Raw genomic sequence first — 23,665 nt, 5'->3', positions numbered from 1 at the left:
AAAAGTAAGCACTAATAAAAGGAGATTCTTGGACTTTTTTTCTAATTTTAAATGCGATTAAATTCTAAAATGGTTGTATTATTTCCTTGTATTTTTTCAGAAACTTAGCGTATTATAATTTTGTATACTTTAGTTTTAACTTACACTTTTATAAATGTTAAAAAACACGTAATTATTTTTTGAACAATTCTTAAATTTTCAAAAATTGCGTTAGGGGCTAAAATCAAATATCAATGCTTTTTTTCACTGATGTTATACTGATTTTTTTCTGCATTCAAGCACTTTTAAAAACTGGTATAAATAATTTGAAAAAAAAATAAAAAAATAATTCATAAAACAATGTGTAGACCAAGTTTCAAAATTCATTGGTATACTGATTTCTTTCCTGCATTCAAACATTTTTAAAAAGAAAAATTATAAAACAATTTTGTAGACTAAGTTTCAAAATCCATTCTCCAAGGCACAACGCCCCACTTTTCAGATTTCAGATTACTTGTTCATCCAAGTTCATGGCTATGAATGCTATACTATACATTAGTCTGAGTTTCCTTGGTCTGGACATCGTACTCGCGTTAAGATCTGAAACATAAGACCTGCATTACCTTTTGTGGAGATACTCGGCTTGAACCTCAATTTTTGATGAGAGAAAGTTGATTTTATTCCCCTACTTTTTTTAACGATATTTTGAGAGAGTCTCTTTTTTTTTCTTCAGTATGAAAATTACAAGTTCAGTGGGTCACGCATTTTTTAAAATATACAATACTGCTGTGTATGACTAGTTATAGACACGGTTAAGCATTTTTTAAAATTTGAACTGTTGTTGAACTGCGATGTTGCAGTTATAGTTCATGGAAAAAACTAATTCTAACGGTGTTAGAACTTGGAAATTGCACTGTTACAGTTGTAAGATGTTCACTGATTTTCAACTTTTTTTGTCGACATAAATTGGAATACAATGGTTTGATCAGTTATGGTGACTCTTGCTTAGTTATGGACGTACTAAAAAATAGTAATGATCATGCTAGCTGAAAGCTGAATTCAATAATTTTTCACGAAACACACAAGAAAAGTAGTCAACAGTTTTAAAACACTTATTTGTTTACAATATAATCAAGTTTCAATTGACCAATTCGAGCAACGTTAAAAATAACAAATAGACGACTGATAAATAGCTTATGAAAGATTCATTTGCACTACAAAAACAAAAGGAAAAAAAATAACAAAAATCAATAGAACTACAGTAGACCCTCGTTTTATGCGGGTTTATTTTACGCGGTTTCGATTATACGCGGTTTAAGATTTGACACCCTTATTTTATTTTACACGGATAAGTTTCGGTTTTACGCGGATTCAGCAATGCAAGCAGATAAAACTTTCCCCTCTTTCAAAATCAAAACTCCTAAAGATTTCAGATTACACGTAATAAGCTGCATTTTGGCGTGCTAATAATCGAGCTCGGGATACTTTAGACATTTTATGCGATTAGTTTCAGAGCTCTTTCCAGAAGTAAAGTTATTAAACTCACACAGTTCAGAACTCACTAAGAAGTTGAGCTTTTAGGAGTGACAAAGGAGGACAAAAGCAACGAGGATACCGACATCGATGACACAGAACGAAAAACATTAACATTGAAAATTTTGAGCCATTCCTTGACATTAGAAATAATCTTTCTGATTTGTTGGAGAAGGAAGATTCTATTATGGAAATGATCATAGATGCGCTAACGCTCTGCAAAGAACTAAAGAGAAAAATTCTGGACCGCCAAAAGACTACCATATAGCCAGCTCCTTGTCATAAACAGTAAATTAATTTGTGTTTTCTTTATGCATGTTGTGCATAGAAATCGACATAAGTACATATTAAACTAAAAATACAATTAGTCATCACTAGAATGAAGTATTTTTTTTTTATCTACGGAACCTAACCCCTATGTTAACACTAATATTGTCTTAATTTACGCGTTTTTTTTTAACTCGGTATTGTCGAAGAACGTACCCCCGCGTAAAACGAGGGTCTACTGTACTCTATTGATCAAATTTTTATTTATCGTCTGCCAACTTATGCTAATGTTTTATCATCAATTCTAAAAAATAATTTTGAGTAAGAATGGCCGAAAAGTTAATTATGGTTATAAGTTCCCATAGCTGAAATATTTACATTAACTTGACTAGTTACGGGCACATTAACTTGAAAAGATCTCAAGTATCTTAATTAATGTCAAAAATATGATAGAAAAAAAGGTTAGGATTGAGAGGTTCCAATAAAACTGGGACCTGACTAGAAACAGCAACGATAGGTCCTTATGAAAGAAACATTTCCGAAACTTAAATGCAAAGAAAATTGCATTTTTTTCCTTTTTGAGCATTTTTTCCACACTTAGATAAAACTTATGTTAGAAAAAAATATGGTTGGAGTGTGTGTTCTTGAAAGATGCTATTTTGAGAGTTCACTAATGGTGTTCATGGAATACCGATAACAAACTTGACCATCATTGGTTGAGTGCCCAACTTATTTGTAAAAATGTCTCGAGTAGGTTTTTTTTTTTAATATATATATATAGCAAATGTTGGCAGCATTTATAAAACCTTTACGTCATTTTGAACAGTTAAAAATTTTAAATGTTGCTGTTTTCTATATAGCACTATATTTACAGTACTATATTTTCTGTGGCACTATATTTAAAACTTGTCTTTTTTAAAGATTTATTTCACATGTTTGGTGGCTCATGTATTTTGAAATTTATTCAATATTTGCCGATGTTCCCAAACATAATTTTTGAGTTTTTGATTTTCCTTAAATCTTACTAAAGTGTTATAAATGTGAATCAGTCAGAAGCCCGGTAGCAGAAACAGCAGTACGCTGCGATGTGCGTCGCAGATTCTTGGGCAAGTTTGCAGACTATTTCACAGTTGGGGGAGAAAAAACCCCTAAAACTTTTAAAGAAAATTCTGAAATATAATCCACAAGTAGCATGCACTTGCATCAGCATCTTATTTTCCAGCATTTCTTGAAGCCGATTCAGACTTTACTACGATTACTAATCTTATGACGGTTTATCTCGCAGACTGTTTTTGACTTTTGATTTGTGTCAAACACCTGAAAAAAAAAAAAAAAAAAAAATCCGATAACGAAATCCGAAGTGTACTAGGAAAAAAAATCTTCTTTTTGTAACTATTAACACGAAACAGTCGTTCAAACCACATACATCAGTTAGTTTTAATCACATACATTATAGAATCAAAAAAAGTTTTTTGAAAATTGGTTTTCTTTACATTACCTATTCATCCCTCATATATTAGTTATTCTCTCTCTTAAAATGATATTCTGGATCCTTCACTGGTTTTTGATTGTTTTGGAGTTTGTTACATATCACAGTGTATTAAAGTGTATTTTAGTGTATCAAAATATGGGTTTTAGTTTATATCATCTCAAATTTGTTTTTAAAGCAAAATCAACTTTGCAATGTAAATTATAACGTAAAAAATAACTAGAAAACTAAGAGTTCTACTAACCCAAAGTTGTGACCTACGAAATTTAACGCTGACCAAAATATGTCCGATAAATTAACTACTGTACTGAGACCATCGACCTTCAAGGTTAGGGCGTCTGCCAAAGCACAAGCAAAAATCGAATGCTCTTACTGGTAATGTTTGGGACTTCTAGGAAAACAGAGTTCGACGAACGTTAAGTGAGCTGGGTAATCGATTCAACGCACAGATTATTAAGAAGCTTTTACAATACCAGTCTCATGCTATGTTTTCTAATTTTATCTGCACGAAACTTTTCAGCTGATTCTGTGCAAGCTTTCATTTGAAGCAAAACCACTTGTTATTTTGTGACAATTATGTTTCTACTTAAGCCAGTTTTTTTAAATATGTATTAACACTTGTTAAAATGAATGTACAGTTTCTAAAAAGTTTCACTTTTTTAAAAAGGCATTTCTACACGCTTTTAAAATGATAAGTAACAAAAGTAAGTAGTAAATACTAATAATAATCTTTTCCCTGTTTTTCCCTTCAAATTTTATACTCATTGTATATCTCATGTTATGAACTCTTATATACACGATCCATGAGGTTTATGGTGCTTCAGGTTTCAATCCTTTGCCTCTCGTAGATATTTTAATTATTTGGAGAGTTGGCAGTTATATTTTAATCTATGCTACTACTTTAGAATGGTTATTTTATTTTAAATTTTTTAACTCTTATTTTGTTTTTTAGGAACTCGCTTTCAGTTACAGTAGGCGCCGCTTAATGTGATCACGGTTAATGTTATCATTCGCTTAATGTTATCAGAATCACGAATTCCCGGAACACTTGTATTTTAACACACGTTAAAAAAGTCGGATATTATAATCAGCGTCTTCGTTTAATGTTATCACTTTTTCATAAAATTTAAATTTTTTTCACGTTTTTGTTCCTCAATTAACAGAAATACATAGGCAAACCCTGATGAGACTAACTTTCTTTGTAGCATTTTGTGGTTTTCAATAGCAGTTCAAAATTTTTCTAGGAATGAAGCTACAGAAAGTTCGCCCCCCAGTGACCACAGACTCCCCCTAAGAAAACGTTCTTTTGCACCTAAAAAAATTCAGTCGCTGGACATGTTGCAGGCATTGATGTAGGAACTCCATTCTTGCCATTACTTTGTAAGCTGTTCAAGAATTGTGTCGAGATTGAAAACAAAGAGAAGTTAAATTAAATTTAAACAACAAGCAAAACCATGCTGGAAATGATAGAAAAGCTGAATGTGATTTGAAAGTGGTTTACGAATGTCAGGGAAAACGGTCATATTTTACTTCACCTATTACTATGTGATTAAAAATTGTATAATTTAGCTTTAACTTTTTATAATTCAGATTTTTCCATTCTGTTAATTTAATAATTTATAATTTAAAACTGCGTTCAGTTGAGTCATTGTGATTTTAATTTGAGGTTGCCAAAATAAATGCACCCTAATTGAGAAAAAAAATCATTATTTTGTGTCTCCTGGATTCTTTTCGGTTATTGTTATCAGTCGGTTATTGTTATCAAATTGTATTTGTCCCAAAGTGATCACTGTATTATTAATTTATTTGAATAATTGCTTTATTTTTGGGAGAATTATAAATTTTAAGCAAATAAGGTTTTAGTTTTTCATTTATCCTCAAAATAAGGTATTTTTTATAGTTGGAAGTTTTTGAAAAAAATTTATACTCACTAAAAGTTAGTCGGAGTTTCTAACAGCTGTTGGCTTCGATTTTTTCTCTTTTCTTTGTTTCATATTTTGGTCTTCGCAAACAGTAGTGTTTTGGAGCAGAAATTTGCAGTAGGGGGAGGGGGATGTTCAAACACTTGGGTAATTTTACTTGTTTTTAATCCTGTACTTAAGTCGAACATTTTTAAAAATTAAATACTTAACTTTAATTTCCAAAAAAAAAAAAAAAAATTCTTTAGAAAGCCAAGAAACCAAGAAATTTCACGTTGAAAACAGACAAACACTTTATTATTCAAACCAATCTGATGAATCTTCTATAATTCAATTTTGGCGGACTCCTTCGTAATAAAGAGGGTGGGGGTAGTGCAAATAAAATATCTGAGGCAGAGGTAATTTTATCTACAATGTTGTGCGGGATGTTGTAAGCAATGTAACCTTTAAGTACTTAGGAGTAGATCAGCTGCAGAGCTCTCAGCAGCAACTTAGGGGGAGAGCTGCTGGAAGGAAAGGGGTCGAATAGGTCTATACCTATACACTTTCCTCTCTTAGTTTTTCCTTTTTTATATTTATGTTTTGCTGTTTCTTTTTATACCAGCAGAAAAGAATAATAATACTATGTGAATGTATCGATACCCATGATATTAAGAAATATAGAGTGATATTTCTACTGTCTGCGTGCTAAAAAACTAAAATGCGGCTTTTCAGAGCATTTTTAAGCAGACATGATACAAATTTTACATTGTTGAGAATCTAAAGGAAAATAAACAATCATATGTAATTAATTTTAGTATTTTCACCTCACTTACATTCAGTGATGAAAATTATTAATTTTATAATCTTATTAAGTAAGGCATCTTATAAATTTCTCTTTCTCTTTATTATGCTTAAAATGTCAGAATTGTATGTCATCCACTATAATATTAAAATCTGTTCGCGTCTGTCTGTCTGTCTGTCTGAAGATCTATCTTCTCGAGAACCGCTGTGAATCGGGAGTCGAACGAGATACCGATCAATTCGAAATTTCCCAAAGAAAACAGTAGGACCAATCTCGTAATTCTGCGACTTTAATTAGCGGAGATATTAATTAAAACGTTAATTAACATAACGTTATTCGGGAATTTTATTTCTTTCCTGTTGCCATTTTGAATTTGCGTGAGCAAGTAAAATTCTAATAATTGTTTTAAAAGAGATTTTTTTGGCTGCTGTCCAAATCTTAAAACAACGTTTCCATCTAGAATTTCATTTTAAATTAGTTTAAAATTGGTTGCTCTATTCGGATATAGCCTTTATTTTATCGTCTGTCCTTTTTTTATTTTTTACATTCAACGTTCTTAACTCTTTTCAGCATACGAAGGTTGTTTCTTTAGCTATGTTTATTGATTGTAGTGTAAGTTTTTCATTCACCGGTCTCATATTTTGGTACATTTAGGATGTGCGACTAATTATGATTATTTTGTTGGACTTTTTCCCGTCACATGTGTGAGTTTCCGAATTGTAATAACTCTCTTTTTCCTTCCTGTTTCTATTTTTGAAATACAGTTTGTATCGTTAAAAGAACATGTTAAATTAAGATTGTTTGGATTTCTTTAAGTGAAACAGAGTTGAACAAAAATATTGTTTTTAAGGATTTTAACTAAAGCTTAATTCGAATCTGATGACTTGGTATTAAATTAATGCTGATTGGTATTTATTAAGTCTTGGTGCTTTAGTTTCACGTAAGCAACCAGAAAATATGTGTCATTTTATGTAAAAAGCTGATCGTAATTGTACAGACAAATGTTTCAGGTATAGTCTATCAGATTTAATTCAGTTTAAAGTGAGCACATATTATAATTGATAATGCATATGTTTTCATCTTTTGTGCTAATTGAAAATACTCATAACTTGCATTATTGATAACTATGATTAATTTTAAAGAGATTTTTGTCAAAAATATGCTCTACTGGTTTTTTGCAAACCTTGCATTACGCGTATTTATTTACTCCTTAGCGCTTTAGAAACTGATGTCAGAGTAATACAAAAACATCAATTGGACATCTCTTCCATTTTTTAAGTAGCCCGTGCAACGCCGGGCACGCAGCTAGTTACTAAAGAATAATTGAATTAGTTATAACAAAAATATTTATTTTTCTATGTTCATCAGAATACAATTTTGTTACTTTCCATAGTATCACCGTTAGAGGTACAAAACAACACACACCAGTTTCTAGTCATACATTAAAGATTAATTTCTCTCATCTGCTTTTTTTTTTATACTTTAAGAAAACAGAAAACGTCACTTTTAGCAAAGCTGAGTTCCGAAATTTGATAAGTTAAATATCCATTTATCAATAAAAAGTTACTTTTTTGCATTATTTTTCCACTTCATCCATTTCACTTTGCTATCTTTTGGCATAGAGTAGCGTCGTCTTATATCACTTCTGAACCCATTGTCTTTGTTGGAGAAATAGCTCAGTGGACTTAAGCCATCACTCAATTCAGTTCGAGACATATCACTCAATGCGGAAAGTCGATCATCTTCATCTGCTGGTCTATTGTGATAACTTACTCCTGGTATGTACATAAGCAATGGAGGTCGTCTATTAACTGTACATTCGCTGTCTGAAACAGACATAATACCATTATCAGATTTGGGAGCAAGCTGAAATCCCGATAAGGACCAATCAATCATGGTACTATCTTCGTTGTTGCTATTCGACAGATATTTCTTTGATGAAGAGTTATCAGTTTTGGTATTCTTTCCTCTTATGTTTTCTGCATTGGAAATAAGATGTTTTTTATTTGATTGTTGATTACCAGTCGTTTCTTGAGACTTATTGGTGCCATTAAAAGCCGACGAGGTATTGGTACCTCGTCCAAACTTGGACGACGCTGCTGAACGGTTATTGCTCATTTCATTCCTGCCTATGACTCTACGATTTGTGTTGGTGTTGACTTCTGTGAGAGGTATTTGACGTCCACGAACATATCCAACTGTTGATGAAAGTTTATCTCTATTGTTATCTAAACTTTTCAATGAATCTCTACTTAAGTATGTATTTGGATACCGAAAGTCTTGTCTTGTGTAATCCGATTTTGATGCGTTTGACTTGTATGCGTTAGAAACCACATTTTCTCTCCGTGTTAAAAGTTTTGAATTTTCTGAATGTATTTCGCTATTCGCAAGTGGATCATATTTCCTGAAGCTCGAATTGAAGTTTCTGCTGTTTGAAGTGCTAGCATTAGTTGTTAGATTATTAGTTTTGGGGTTTAAACGATTGTCATTCGAAAAAAAGCTATTATCTCTTTTGGAAGTTTTGTTGATGACCGAGTCTGCTTTTATGTCATTGCTGTAAAGTGGTGATTTACTAGGAGATGACTTAAAATTATTTATTCTATTTGAGACATCAGTTAAAAGATTTGGGTTTAATTGTGAACGTGTGAACAATGGTGTTGATGCACTGTTAAGCTTCTCTCCGTTTCTGTCTTTAGATAATGTGCCATAACACTGAGTAGCTATGTCACGACTAGGCTTGAAAAATCTATTGGGAGAATTAATTAAGCTAAAATTTGAATTGAGGTCTTCTGTGGAAACCGATTTGTCTGCTTTTTTGAGGTCTAAAATAGTTTCATGATCAAAATGGTCATCATGTGATCTTGATCTTCGTTCTCTCGGTTTGGAATTGTCGAAGGCATTCCATCTCCGTTCAGACCGTCTAGTTAGGTCATTTCTCGCCGTCATTCGAGGTAATCTTACATTCGGAAGATCTTTGGTTAGTAATAATGATAAGTTCGATGAATCAGATTCTTCAGAAATTAACTTATTATGTGGAGCATTATAATTGTTTGATATGGAATTTGGATGAAAGGTATATCTCTGTGAAAGATTCTGATTACTTGGTGTGTCATTCAATTCCCATGCTGATTTTGCATTGTTAAGATAGGTATTTCGGTCAGAATATGTGTCTTCATAATAATCTATTGGTGGTTCAGTTGGCTGGTTATCTATATCTTCATAACTATTATATGAGAAATTGTTTTCATCTTCCTTCTCATCACCGTATTTGTCGTACCTTTTCAATTTTTCCTGGATCGAGCTCAATGTATTATTTTCAATTTCTTGGTCTTCAACTTCAGCGATTGGAGCTAAAGAATCGTGCGTAGAGTTAACACTTTCTTCATTCCAAGTAGGCGTCCCCAATGGAATTCCAAAATGCTTGTTCTGTGCTGACTCATGTCGGTTTCTGTAAACCTTAAACCAGAATCTGTTGCTTGGTAATGTCAGATGATCTGTAGAATGTATTTCTGCTTCAGGTCGCCAAGGATATTGCTTCACCCGGACAGCTTTATTAAAACTGACTTTCTTTGCTGATAATTTAGAATCCAGACTTTTAGACGATAAGGCTGAGAGATCTGAACGAGCATCATTGGAAAGAAGCAAACTGCCAGGCATGTCGTTTGGAGAATAGTTTTCACTTGTCCGTTCTCTGATGTTCTTACATTTTCACGTGTTTCATCTGCATGGAATATAAAAAAATATATTGTTCATATTGTGATATATGCTTTCATTTAATAAACAATTTCGTGTACACAATTTGTACACGCAAAATTAAAAAAAAGTATATATATATATATATATATATATATATATATATATATATATATATATATATATATATATATATATATATATATATATATATATAGTACGGAATTTGATTTGAGCTCATGCGAAATAAGATAAGCTGATTAGAAGTCTTCTCGAGGCCAAAGAGCACAGTCCAATTAGAGGTAATATCCCTAAAGAGTCACACATACGAAGAAAACTGTTTTTAATGTCATGTAACAAAAACAGATTTTAATGATATAATTTTCTGAAAACGAAACTGTGCTTAGATTTTTATTCACTGGTCAGACTACACTAAATACAGGGTTAGCATAAAAGAATATCTCGGTTTTAAAAATTTATATTTCATAAGCTATTGCACTTAGCATTATAAATGACACATAAAAATGTAGATAATCATTCCAAGTTTCTTTTCACTCACACATGTTGGATGTGTGAGCCTTTCGTAACGCGACACAAATCTAACCTGCATTCTAGTTCGTTCCATACATTTTGGAGTGTTTCACTGTATTTTTTCATAATGTGACACATATGCGGTCTTTCAGTTCTTACAATGGTGCAGGCAATGCTGGTATACTATAAACACTGTCTTTGAAGAACCCCCTTAAAAAATTACATGGGGTTATTTCAGGCGATCTGGCTGGCCAACGCATAAAGGATAAATCATTATCCTCTGCACTGCTAATCCAGCGTTGGGGAATGTGTACGTTTAAGTAATCACGTACGTTCAAAAATCCTCGAATGCTTATCTTTTTATGTATAACTAGCCGCCTGCGGCGACCAGCTGGTTCACCTTCTTACGCCATTCGTCTTTCTGTGCAAGCAGCCACCTACGGCGGCTGTTTGGCTAACTTGTCATTTACCTTTTTACTTCAAGTTTGACACGCCCTCGGCGGCTGTTTAAATAAATTTAGCAGCAGTATTAATCAATCCATCTCTATCTTTTTTTTTGTGCCATTCACATTTTTGCGTCAAGATTGCCGCCATCGACGGCTATCTACCTTTACGATCTATCTCTAAATTTTCTTATCCATCTCTACTTATTTTATCCTCCCGGCCATTTCCTAATAAAAACAAACATCACTCAAAAAACCGATTTTTTTTTATTTAAGTAGAGCAAAAAAAAGAAAAAAAAAAAAAAAAAAAAAAAAAGCTCAAATTCCCCGCAGTGTGCAAAAACTAGCGTTTGACAAAGCTGAAAAAATCTCGCTGTTTTTATTGAATTAAATGCGCACAACTATGAAATGTAACGTAATATAGATACAGCAAAAGGTCCAGCTTGGGGGGGGGGGGGAATGGAAAAGGAAATAAATGCAATCCCTAAATAAAACAAAAAAGGAAAGAAAAAAAAGCAAGCGCTGCTGGAAAAACACGTGGTCATCACGTCATAAAATGTAGAAGTAAGCTATATAGTAAAAAAAAAAAGATTAACATTGCTTGCGATTAAGATTCCATCGTAAATATCGAATCGAAATCCAAGTAGTGACGTCACAAGCATAAAAGATTGAAGAACGCTTTTTTTCGACCGATGCGTGAGGAGACATGATGTGTTCAGCATTAAAAACATTTAAAAAAAAACCATTGCGTATTTTTAAGAACTTTTTTCTTTTGAAGAGGGCGAAATGTTTTTACTATTACCAACTTAAATTTTAGAAATGAGGCTTTGATACTTCTCGCAGGATGATATTAGAAAAAAATAAAACCCAGGAAAAAATGCAAATTGAAGGTTTTTTCAAAAATTCATAAAAAATACAAAAATTGCTCTATCTTCAAAATTTTTTCGTTTATCATATTTAAAAATAAATTTCCTACACTATAGTACAAAAAATATTTGTGTGGTGCCATTGGTTTGGGGTCTGTGAGGTAAAAAGTACTAAAAAGTGCTAAAAATCACATAAAACATTAAATAACTTTTTTTCTAATCAAAATATCAAAAATCGAAGCCCGAGGTGCACATATTCAGCAAAAACTGCACATGTATACCAAATTCCATCTTTCTAGGCGTTACCGTTTTCCCGGGATGCGCGCCACACACACACAAACATCTTATTTTATTACTAGTCGCCTGCGGCGACCAGCTGCCTTTTTACGCCATTCGCCTTTTTGCGCCAGACTTGCCGCCTTCGGCGGCTGCTTAGACAATTTAGCGACGGTATTAATCAATGTTTTTCCCTTTTTTCTCAATATTATCATTCGCCTTATTACACCGATGTTGCCGCCTTCGGCGGCTGCATAAACAAATTTCGTGGCGGTATCAATCAATCTATATCTATGTATATCATTAGTAGTTTGAATAAAATATTTTCTAGATCTATCTCCAGTTCCGTCGTTTGGAATATTTTTAAAGGAGGGGGTACGACGTACTCTTCATGCAAATTTTGTCGAAAAATAACAAAAAGCACTTCCAATTTATGTGAAAGCATTGTTTTTTAAAAGTCATGGTGTGTGTGGGGAGGGGGGCACTGACACCCCGTTGAAATTCTAGGACTCGACCGATGCATCGGCCTGGCTGATGCATCGGCGCCGATGGTTCAATAATTTATCCATCGGCATCGGCTTCGGCGGCCGATACTAACTTGCAGGAAACATCGGCCCATCGGCCTTAAAAACATCGAAAAGCCGATGGAATTGGCCGATGTGTTTTTTTTTTTTTAAAGGACCTTTGTGGTTTTACTTTTTAATACAAAGTAAAGGGAGTTATTGTTTTCATATAATATTGTTTACTTAAATTTCAGTATGAATTTCTATTTTAGTCACCTCTGAAAGAGCTTTTAATACTGCATTCAGGTACCAAACAAATTAATTATTGCGTTGTTTCTTGCGGCTGGATGTACGTATGTATCTCTCATGTCATAACTCAAAAATGGTAAGCTGTAGAAGGTTAAATTTTCGCTTGAGGGGTGTGCGTACGTTCCAGTTGTGCACTTTCCTTTTTGTTTTCGATCGGGTGTTCTAAAAAGCCTATTTACTCATTTTTTGTGGCTGTTAATTACGTATTTCAGTGCAAAACTAATATAGCGTCTCAGACTGACGATCATTTGTTGATATATTGCTGAATTGGAGACCATGGAAACAAATATGAGATGGCGAAAACGGTTTTGTTTCATTTGGTTAGATTCCCGCTGAACCGACGGTAATTTTTAATTTTTCGATACTTGTAATATGAATCACAGTTAATGCAGTCTTTTCTGTATCGCTTCGGCGGAGCTACAAGTTTGGGGCCCGTCGAAATACATTTTGGGGCCCTATTTCTCTGTCACACAAGTTGTAAAACATTTATCATAAGCATTTTAGTAACACCTACGGTACCCCTATGGTTATGAGGCATCTCGCGCAATTGCAACATTTGCTATATTTTAAATCTGCCACTGCACGTCAAAACAAACTAGGTTGCAAGTTTTGAAAGGGTTTTTCTGCTCCATGTTTATGATTATTTTTAACTCTATTTTTATTGACTATTTTTTGTATTTCCGAGAACACTTACGTGCCCCTCCTCTCAATCCCTCAATTTCTGAAATTAAACTCTAGTTGTACTTCTAAGTTGTTTAAAACTAACACCATTCATAAAATTAGAGAGGGACCGAAGCTTAATGTTGTGAGTTACTTCAAAATTAGAGGGTGACCCCCCCCAACCCCCCCTCGTCGTTTCAAGCATTTCTTAAATATTTAGCGATTATTTATTTTGGTCAGAAAAATGTCATTTTGCGTATTTCTTATACTTGTTTCACCTATATTTCGTAATGCGCCATCTTTTTTGCATCATTATAGCGATCGATTTTTTTTTCTATTGTAAGTAACAATTTTTATGTATTTATATAAAATCAATGAATAAGTTATTTTCGTTTTCATCATATTTTTAATAACATGTTATAGAAAAGTTTCAAGGATTTTCTACTATGCAATTTTTTAAATTTCAGAAAATTATTGTTAAATTGAAAAATTTTATTTGAACCTGTTTGTAGTGCTTCATAAAAATTAAACAATTAAATTGTTCAATATTACGTATGCAAACATCAGATCAAGTAGTATATGTATTCAGTTATTAACTTGGTGTAAATATTGAGTTTGTTTATTGTTGCTGCGTTTTAAGAACCTCGCTCTTTTCATGGCTATTTTTTTTCCGCAAAATTTATGTCACTGTTATAGCTTTTATGAAAAATGAAAACTTTTCTATTTATAAATTTTAAATAAGTATAGAAATATTCTTATTATGATTTAATATTGTAATTTATCTGATACCTTTTTGTTTAATTTGATGACAAAAAAAGTGTCTACGTGCAATCTTTCCACTTCATTTGCGTAATTTGTTGACGGTTTCATAGTTTTATTCTTTTTTTTTTTTGAATGATTAAACAACATAATTTAATATTTTTTAAACTATGTTTAGGGTACCTAAATCCATACATTATTGCAATATTACTGAAATCTTGGTTATATGTTCAATTTAAAAAACAAATCAGTTGGTTATTAAACAGTCTCTTTGTTTTTCTTCTTTTTTCTTCTTCTTTTTTTTTTCTGGCTGTTGTTCTTTGCCTTCCATCATACAGCAGTCAAAAAAGGAGAAGCATAACTACACCCTATACAGATTCTACGTAGTACGATCCAAAAGTTCGGGGGACAAACTGTATAAAACCTTACTCAGAATAGTTCACATTACCGAAGTACATTCACCTTCAAAAGGTCACCTTGAGGGACTATGTACTTCTACCAGTGTTCACATAACTTTTGGAAACACTCCTGGAAGCCATTTTTCGCTACCTTCTGTGATGCAGCTTTATCTTCTTCTGACGGAAGAAAGCGGCGTCCATGCAAACGTTTTTTTGCTTCGAACAGGTGAAAGTCACACGGAGCTAAGTCCGAGAAAATGTTATTTGTTTGTCATATTAAAGTATTGACCAATCGAAGCGTGCATCCTCAACATGAAAGTTGCCTTCTTCCCACGCTGAAGTTAAAGCAGCAGCGCAAGAGGCCTTACAGGAGCTTGCGAACTGAACTGTCTTCCAGGATTCCTTCTAAAAGCTATACGAACGTTGGCAGAAGTGCATAGTCGTTCAAGGTGACTATTTTGTAGATAAATATATTTCGGTAATGTGAACTATTCAGGGTGAGGTTTTATACAGCTTGTCCTCGAACTTTTAGATCATACTACGTACATATGAGTTTTTAACTTACTATTTCATAACGTTTTTGAGTGACCCAAGTTTACTCGCATGAAGACATCACAAGAGAATTTGCGATAATTAACTAAGGAGGCTTTTAAAATAGAAATTTCGGTCATCTAATGTTCTCAGGTACATATACATGTACAGATGTGCCGAAAAAACTTGTAAAGTTTAAATTGGGTGATCGTATAATAGAAATTTAGGTCAAAACCTGATTTTTTTTTTGTGATTACAATTCCTTATTTGTAGAAAGGAAGTAAAGTGAAATGAATCAATGATCCTTTAAATCCCTGACAATCTCATCAATTTATTTCTGTTAGATTTTTTTTTTTTTTTTTGCCATCGTCCAACGGCATCGGCCATCGGCAATCGGCCATTTGGAGGGAAACAATCGGCATCGGCCCATCGGCCAAAAAATGCCATCGGCCCTATGAAATTCCTTAAATGACGGGCATGCCTCTTTCTTGCTGTCCATCTGCTATATCAAACTCGATATTTGTCTATCTATCAATCTATACGATCTGCGCATATCTACCTCCTGACAGTACAATCTTTTTTTATTTATATAAGTATTAATTCCAAAACAAAAACATTTTTTGTCCACTCAACCTCTATCTATCTCTGTATCTACCTAACCTAACCGCCAATTCGTAACAGAAACGAAGATCATGCAAAAAATCGCGGACTTTATTTATTTAATCAAAATAGCCCTCAAAAATAAAAGCTCTATGTTCCCCGTAGTGTTCAAAAAGTAGCGCTTGCAAAAAAAAAAAAAAAAAAGGTGAAGAGAAGGCAAACGATTTCAGTTGGATCACGTGATGAGGTAAACTCGGAACTCGGCCGGCAAGCGAACAGCGCGCGTTGTGTTCTGCCATTAAAAAAATTGTAAAAAAAAAAAACTATTGCGTATTTTTCAAAACTTTTTTCTTTTGAAGGGGGCGGAATGTTTTTACTATTACCAACAAAAATTTTAGAATTGAGGGTTCAATACTTGTCGCAGGATGGGTTTCGAAAAAAACTAAACCCAGAATAAAATGTAAAATAAAGGTTTTTTCAAAAATCTATAAAAAATACAAAAATTGCTAATACTTCAAAATTTTTTCATTCATCATATTTTAAATTAAATTTCCTACACAATAGTACCAAAAATATCCGTCTGGCGCGATTGGTTCGGGATCTGTGTGGTCAAAAGTACTAAAAGGTGCTAAAAATCACATAAAACATTAAATAACTTTTTTTCTAATCAAAATATCAAAAATCGAAGCCCGAGGTGCACATTTTCAGCAAAAACTGCACCTGCGTACCAAATTTCATCTTTCTAGGCCTTACCGTTTTCCCAGGATGCGCGCCACAAACACACACACACACACACAAACATCTTGTTTTATTATATGTATAGAAGAAGATAGAAGATAGATATGTATAGATTTATAGTGTTAAGTGTAATAGTTTAAAAAAATTTTTATTTGCAAGAAATACGCCGCCAGCTTAGTCATTCCAGCCGAGGACTGCAGTTTCGTGCTTATTAGCACTCATCAGCCCGGCTTAGGAAGTGACTGAACTGGAGGTGGAAAACCTCTTAAGCAAGCCAAGAATGCCAAACAACTTGCAGTCCTCGGCTGGAATGACTGAGCTGGCTGTGTATTTCTTGTATTTCTGCCTTAGCCCTGGCTATAGGGCGGTAACTTACTGAAAATACTATGCCTTGCCTTCAATCTTCGAGTTGAACCGAACCATTGCTTCGGTCACTCGTCTGGTCAGTGCTAACTCTATATTAGCTACCAGTTTGTTTGGCACTGGCTTCCTTAAGAGGTTTTTCCACCTCCAGCTCAGTCACTTCCTAAGTCGGGCTGATGAGAGCACGGAACTGCAATCCTCGGCTGGAATTGACTGAACTGGCGGTGTGTTTCATGTATTTCTACCTTAGCCCTGGCTATAGGGCTGTAACTTACTGAATAGGATCTACATTTTGCTTAATATGTATCCTACATCACATGATTAATGCTAGTAAAAGTAAAAGTTGTTTAAGAAGAATATTAAAGCAATTATTTGAACAATAATTTTAGAAAAATATCAAAGCATTTAAAATAGAGTTAATAAATCTTGCACGAAAAAAAAAAACATAGCAAATGTCTTTTATGTGTATTTTACTACAATCGAAACTGAAGATTTCTATTATACCTTGAAGGGAGAACGGTTTTACTGTAGACTGGCTCTTTTAGGGTAATTTTTGTAAAGCAATTTGGATATTTTCCTAAACTTTCACCTGGTAACCCTGCTGTCATCAGCATCAATTGCTTGGCAAACAGAGTTTTTCGCCACCAGCTCATGTGATTCCTATTCCGGGCTGATGAGTGCTAAAAAGCTCGAAACTGCAGTCCTCGGATGGAATAACTGAGCTGGTGGTGTATTTTAAGTATTTCTGCCTTAGCCCTGGCTTAGGGCGGTAACTTACTACAAAATACCATGCTTTGCCATCAATCTTTGAGTTGAACCGCACCATTGCTGCGGTCTCTCATCTGTTGTGCTAATTCTACATTAGCTACCAGTTTGTTTGGCTCTCTAGGCTCCCTTAAGAGGTTTTTCGCCACCAGCTCATGTGATTCCTATTCCGGGCTGATGAGTGCTAAAAAGCACGAAACTGCAGTCCTCGGCTAGAATGACTGAGCTGGCGGTGTATTTCTTGTATTTCTGCCTTAGCCCTGGCTATAGTGCAGTAACTTATTGAAAATACATTTTTTATTTGCTTATTTTTTCAAATATTTTTACCTAATTTATTTATTTAAAAGTTCTTTGCTACGCCAATGACAGACACACACCCACAAACTAAATAAATAAATAAAATAAAATATAAACAGAATAAAATAAAATAACGAACAAAAATAAAAAATAAATCAATAAATAAATGAAAAAAAAATCCCCTTAAAAAATTTTGATAGCGCAACTTGCGCCATTATCCCCGCCTTTGGGCACCCCTGATTCTCAGGATTTTTCAGAACACACAGCGAAAGAGATTGATGCGTTATCTATGATTATTGGTGTCGTACCTAATGAGGATTACGATTAAGATCGATATGGTAAGGAATTCTCTTTTGCTCTGTGTTCTGAAGAATCCTGAGAATGTCAGGCGAATCGTCAGACAAGAACATCCTGGTGGAAGTAAATTATGACCAGTTCGTCGTTTATTTTATTAAAGTTTGAAATAAGGGTAGTATTTTTGAAATTTTTTACTTTTCATTCCTTTGCAGCCTATGATGTTCAAATCGTATCATTGTAGGAAAAAAAAAATGTCTAAAAGTGTGACGTGATGAAGACTAAACGTTTCTACTTTTTTTTCTTGATATTTTTGAATTTCTGCCGAAATCTTTTTGGAAAAGAAAAAAGGTTAGTAAACGCATGCAGTCTGATAAAGAAGAGCATTTGGTATTTAAGAACTAATAATAGTCTTATTTTTTGACCCGAATAACAAAATCACCAAATTTTAAAATTTCTTATACATTCGAAAAATTTAACTTTTGCTGATAATATTTTAATGAATCAATGAAGCCACTCTAAAGAGTGAAAGTAATTATGCATCATCAATAACAATTTAGCTCAGAGGTTTTTTAGTCTCATAATATCCTAGGCAAAAAGAAAGAAAAAAAATAACCAAATAAGAGTAGAAACGGGCCAAATAAGCCAAATCTGGTCGCGTTTGTACTAACAGCATGCAAGTTTGACTAATATGTTCAAACTTAGAATAGTATGAAGCGAAGGGGGGGGGGATTATGAACAAAACTTCGAAGGCTTTTGTTATTTTTTTCCGATAGTTGCTCTAAAATGAATAAACCAAACCTGGCGCTTGATTAGAACAGATTTATCATGGCTGTTGAAATATATTACATGCATTTTAAAACTAAAATATTGAAACCGGACTAAATAAAATTCAAATGTTCATTATGTTTACTTCTCCAGTAGATAAGAAGTCGTTTTTCTAGCCGTAGTTAGCAGGATAATGTATGAAATGCCTAGATTTTATTAAATATTATAGATAAATTTCTTATTTAACCCTTTTTCATTATGATAGTGTTTAAATTCTTTTTTTTTAATGATGGTGCTTAAACTATATTGGTTACTCTTTACTTTGCATCATTTTAGTTTAAAAATAACACTAATTTTTTTTTAATAGAAATGTGTATACATTTTATTACATTTCTGAATTTGAAATGAATAATAAATAAAGAAACTGGGGTGGTTTAATTTTCCCACGAGTAAGCAAATTTTTCTATAGAAATGGTGAAAATAATAAAAATATTTTTCGATAATTACGAAGTTTTTATCATTTTTTTTAGTTTTTACCATTTTACGAAAATGGTAAAAACTAAAATTTAAATATTGCGATAACGAATCTCTAGGAATTTTCTAAGCAATTACAGATTGAATTTATTATTTCAAAGCATTTGAGCTGAGACTTGTTAAGCTTGCATCAGTATTTGTTCAGTTCTTGATGGTTCGTATCCCTAACAATGCAATTGCTCTTTTATTACGTTTAACGAAATATATCACTGATACACGCTTTGAATTTCAACATTGTAAAGGAAAATTATGTCTCATAATTTAATTCTTAGAATGAATTCTTCAAGATTGTGTCAATGCATTTTTAAAATTAAATGATATGCTTTATTAAAATTCATGCAGTTGAGTTTTTACTGCAGTTGATAGAACATGCTGCGATATTGCAGCTATACGTGACGAAATTTCAAAATTTAGAAACAAATTAAGTTTTAAACATGTTTATGCTATCAGTTTCTTTTGGAAAGAGCTAACGAACGTCAAAAATTAAAAAGAAAAAAAAATGAATTAAAAAATTACATCAGTTTCTCCTGGAAAGAGCTAACAAACGTGAAAAATTAAAAAGAAAAAAATATGAATTAAAAAATAAAACGTATACGATTTCCGGAATTTGTATTTACTTACTGTTATGATGAACATTTTCAATGCCACTTTTTCCTTGCGAAGATAATTTGCTTCTTCAGAATCTTTTAACAGTTTTTGGAGAATTTAAAATTCTCTTTAGAAGAGGTGGTCTGGAGGAAAAAAGATAACTCGCATAAATAAATAAATAAAACTTTTTGTTGAAATGCAGTTTCATTTATTGTTAAAAGGAGATACAATTAATACTTTTATGACAAACCATTGAGGCATAGTGGTTTTGTTTGAGTCTATGTCTTTTTTTTATCATATTTTTTCCAGTCTCAGTTGGCTGAAAATAAAGAAATAAATAAAAGGCTAGGTAGACTCAAACGAAGTCACTGTTTCTCAAAGGGTTTAGTAAATACTTCTGTTAGGCAATGAATTGATAAATAATTATTAAAATTTTTTAAAAATGCAGATTTTTGTCAACGATTTTATTTACATTCCTTCATTTAGTAATTGACCTTTTTGTTCATTCATTCACTTATTTTCTTATTCATTCGCTCTTTTACTCACTTATTTATTTTTCTTCATGCATTAATTAATTTAATTTTTTCGTTTATTGTTTCAGTATCTTCTCACTTATTCATTAAACCTTATATTTACTGATTCATGTGATCAAAGATATTTTTTATAAACGAATTGAAAATATTTCATTAGGAAGATATCTTATTTTTCACTTTGCCCCATGAAAAAAAAAAAAAAAAAAGAGTGAAAATGTTCCACTTTTTTTTTTTGAAGGCACAAATTTACTGCTAAAAATGAAAGAATACTGTATCAATGAAAGTTTTATTACAAAATACTATATTCTCTTTTTATGTACTATAGTTTTTAAAATATATTTTCAATTTTTTTCATTTTGAAGAAGCTCAGTCGTCTTAACTATTTCACTTTGCCCTACATTCCCCTATTTGCAAACTACTCTCTTAAAAAATTCCAGCGATTTTAACTCAGACTGAGTAAATTTTCACTCCTTTCCAGTGTCGAAAACGCACTTTCCTTATAGGAGTAAATTTCATTCATTTTGCGAAGCGGTTATTTTTACTCCTTTTGGATAAGCTTATTTCACTCCCTTTTGATAAGTGTTTTTCACTCTTTTTAAGACTAAATTAATATCCTAAATGAGTGGTTGCTTTCTGTTTTGGAAAGCCGCTATTTCACTCTTTTTTTAGAATAAAATAGGTAAAATCATTTCACTCTCCTTTGGTGAAATTGTTTTTTAAACGTGTTTTCATGTGCTTATGCTGTGTATTTGAACTTAAAACTGTTTTTAAAACTTATTTCATTTGAAAAAAAAATTAGTTTTTTAATTTAAAAATCGAAAAAAAAAATGTTTTTAGTGTTTCCGAAGAGGATGCACAAGAACTGTATGGCAAATACGAAGAATTTTCTTTTTTATTAAAACTTTAACTGGTAATATTTCTTGAACTACTGGTACATCGTTACAAATCACCCACGTGCAATATTACGTACATTTCCGAATCTAAAGATTGAAATAAAACTAAAAAACCCACACAGTTCCAAATAAATAGATTTAAAATTTTGAAACTCTATATTGATATTCTCGGTGTGCCTTTTAACATTAATAATGTTTTAAAAGTTACCTCAGTTCAAATTAATTTAAAAAGTCACTCATAAATTGTGACAAGATACGTTTGAATTCAATTTTGTTTCTTCGAGGCATTCATTAATTACGTAAGGACAATTTTGGCAATTTTTGACCTTCCTTTCCCCCTATGTAAGACTCCCCTCCATCTTAGGTAAGATTCTTTTTTTTCTTCACAATAATAAAATAACAAATATTACATCACTGGGATCGTTCTTAAATTAACTATCATTTTAATTTTTTTAAAAACATTTTTGAGTAAAGAAATGTTTACTGTAAGGAATCTGGACCGAATGTTTTTTGACAAATAATTTTTGTATATGATGCGATAATAATTAAAAATAAGACATGCAAAACACAGTGCGATTCTTTTATTATATTTTACACGTTTCATTCTTTGAAACAAAAGTAAAAAACAGCTCATCCTATAATACATACTTTTACCTTCCTGAAGCAAATGAAATATAATATTTGCCAAACCACTTGACCGCGGATTTCTAATATAAAATATCGGCTTGGAAAATATTACGTAAGAATGGATCTACCCCCCCCCCCCTCTCCAAGCAAGGGTATGTAGAGAATTTTCCACCCCCTCCCCCTCAGGACCCTGAATTAATGAATGGTCCGTTACACATATGAATGAGTGTATTATACAAAGTTTATGATACTCTTTAAAGTTTTATTATACACAAAAACAATGTTTGATTAATTTAAAATATACGCAGTGGTTGGAGCTCCGACCATCGGGAGCGGATTCGGTATCCGACTTATAGATTTGCGCATGGTCGGGTCTGTAACACCTGCCTAAAATATATATACAGCACATACACACCAAAGATGGTAACTACTGTTTCAAATGTCATATTTTTGATTCGATGATCGAAATAAAATTGTTGATGAAAGTTTCATTCATTTGGAAGAAAAAGTTACAAAAAGTTCGCCGTAACATTGCACGTGGATGATTTGTAATGATATACGAGCAGTTCAAGAAATATTAACAGTTACAAGTTTTAATAAAAAAGAAAATTCTTCGCACTTACCATGCAGTTTTTGTGCACTTCCTTCAGAAACCTCATTCGGCAACAAATGTTGTTTAAATTCATTAAATGAAGACATTTAGAATGCGACATCCACTTGGCACTCGCGACCAACGTTGGGTAAGTCTAACGTGAAGGTATAGAAGATTCTCCCTAAACAAAATCACGTGACAGAATCGAACCAATGAAAATGTTTTTGAGTCCTTCTTTTAAAGAATGTTTTTATATTTCGCTCATCAACGGAGTGTTTCCGAATTTCACGCGAATAAAGAAAAGTGTTAGTCTTGGTTTTTTCGTAAAGCGTCTTTTTTCGATAAAGCTAGCACTCAGAAAGAATGAATGCATCCGCAATAGATTTCACTCTTTTTAAGAGTTATTTTTTCGCTCTTTTGAATTAAGAGTGTAGGGCCAATGTTCCTAATGGAAGCATGTACTGTAGGTTTAAGACTTGATAAAATTATTATTTCTTCTGGCTTTGGTATTGATGTAGGGACTGCAGATCCTATAGTTATTCGCGAGATTATTATCCGAAATTATGTTTTCGGATGCCAAAGGTCTCAAGATTGAGAACTTGTGTTTTGATTATGAATACTGTTTAATATTAAAGTTTTATCTTTATTGGACAAATATAAGTAAAATATATATATATACCGTAAACTCCCGCTTATCGGCGGTTGGATTATACCGCGGATACTTTCACATTTTTTTTTAATGGTGATGACTTACCGGCTGACGTTTTTTGTAAAAGTCTAAAATATGTACCAATATTATAGCCATTAAATGTTTTTTAAACTTAGGATTGTGTTATTGTTCGTTTTTAGCTTTTACATGTATTTTTTACATTCAATTTTATCGTTTTTAGTTACAATTTAAATTGCATGTGTGAGTGTTATTCATATTTTTAGGTATTACAGTCACTAGTATCGTTTCTTATCTATTATTCGGATTATCCACGGTTTTCGCTTATCTGTAATTACCGTGCCACCCTATTCCGCAGATAATCGGGAGTTTACTGTATGCTACCGTGAAAGTCCGAAACCTCGTAATTATCAACATTCACTACCATTATAATGTGTGTATATACAGGTAGTTATCAAAATAATGG

General features: G+C 32.6%; 1 protein-coding gene across 2 annotated transcripts in view; it reads right to left on the bottom strand.

Moving 5' to 3' along the window:
• Positions 1 to 7,308: 7,308 nt before the first annotated feature.
• The window catches only part of LOC129218108 (GATA zinc finger domain-containing protein 14-like), a 59,774-nt gene continuing 43,417 nt past the window's right edge, over positions 7,309 to 23,665 (bottom strand). The window contains exons 2-3 of one of the 2 annotated variants that reach the window (XM_054852306.1): positions 19,921 to 20,030; positions 7,309 to 9,692 (exon numbers count right to left, since the gene is read on the bottom strand). In XM_054852306.1, coding sequence (XP_054708281.1) covers positions 7,535 to 9,628 — 2,094 coding nt within the window. In that variant the 5' untranslated portion in view covers positions 9,629 to 9,692; positions 19,921 to 20,030 and the 3' untranslated portion in view covers positions 7,309 to 7,534. The remainder of the gene's footprint in view (positions 9,693 to 19,920; positions 20,031 to 23,665) is intronic. The other variant, XM_054852307.1, reaches the window with a different exon arrangement.

Source organism: Uloborus diversus, chromosome 3 (genome assembly GCF_026930045.1).
Source record: "Uloborus diversus isolate 005 chromosome 3, Udiv.v.3.1, whole genome shotgun sequence".
Taxonomy (NCBI): Eukaryota; Metazoa; Arthropoda; class Arachnida; order Araneae; family Uloboridae; genus Uloborus; species Uloborus diversus.
This window is presented reverse-complemented; position numbering and strand designations above follow the sequence as displayed.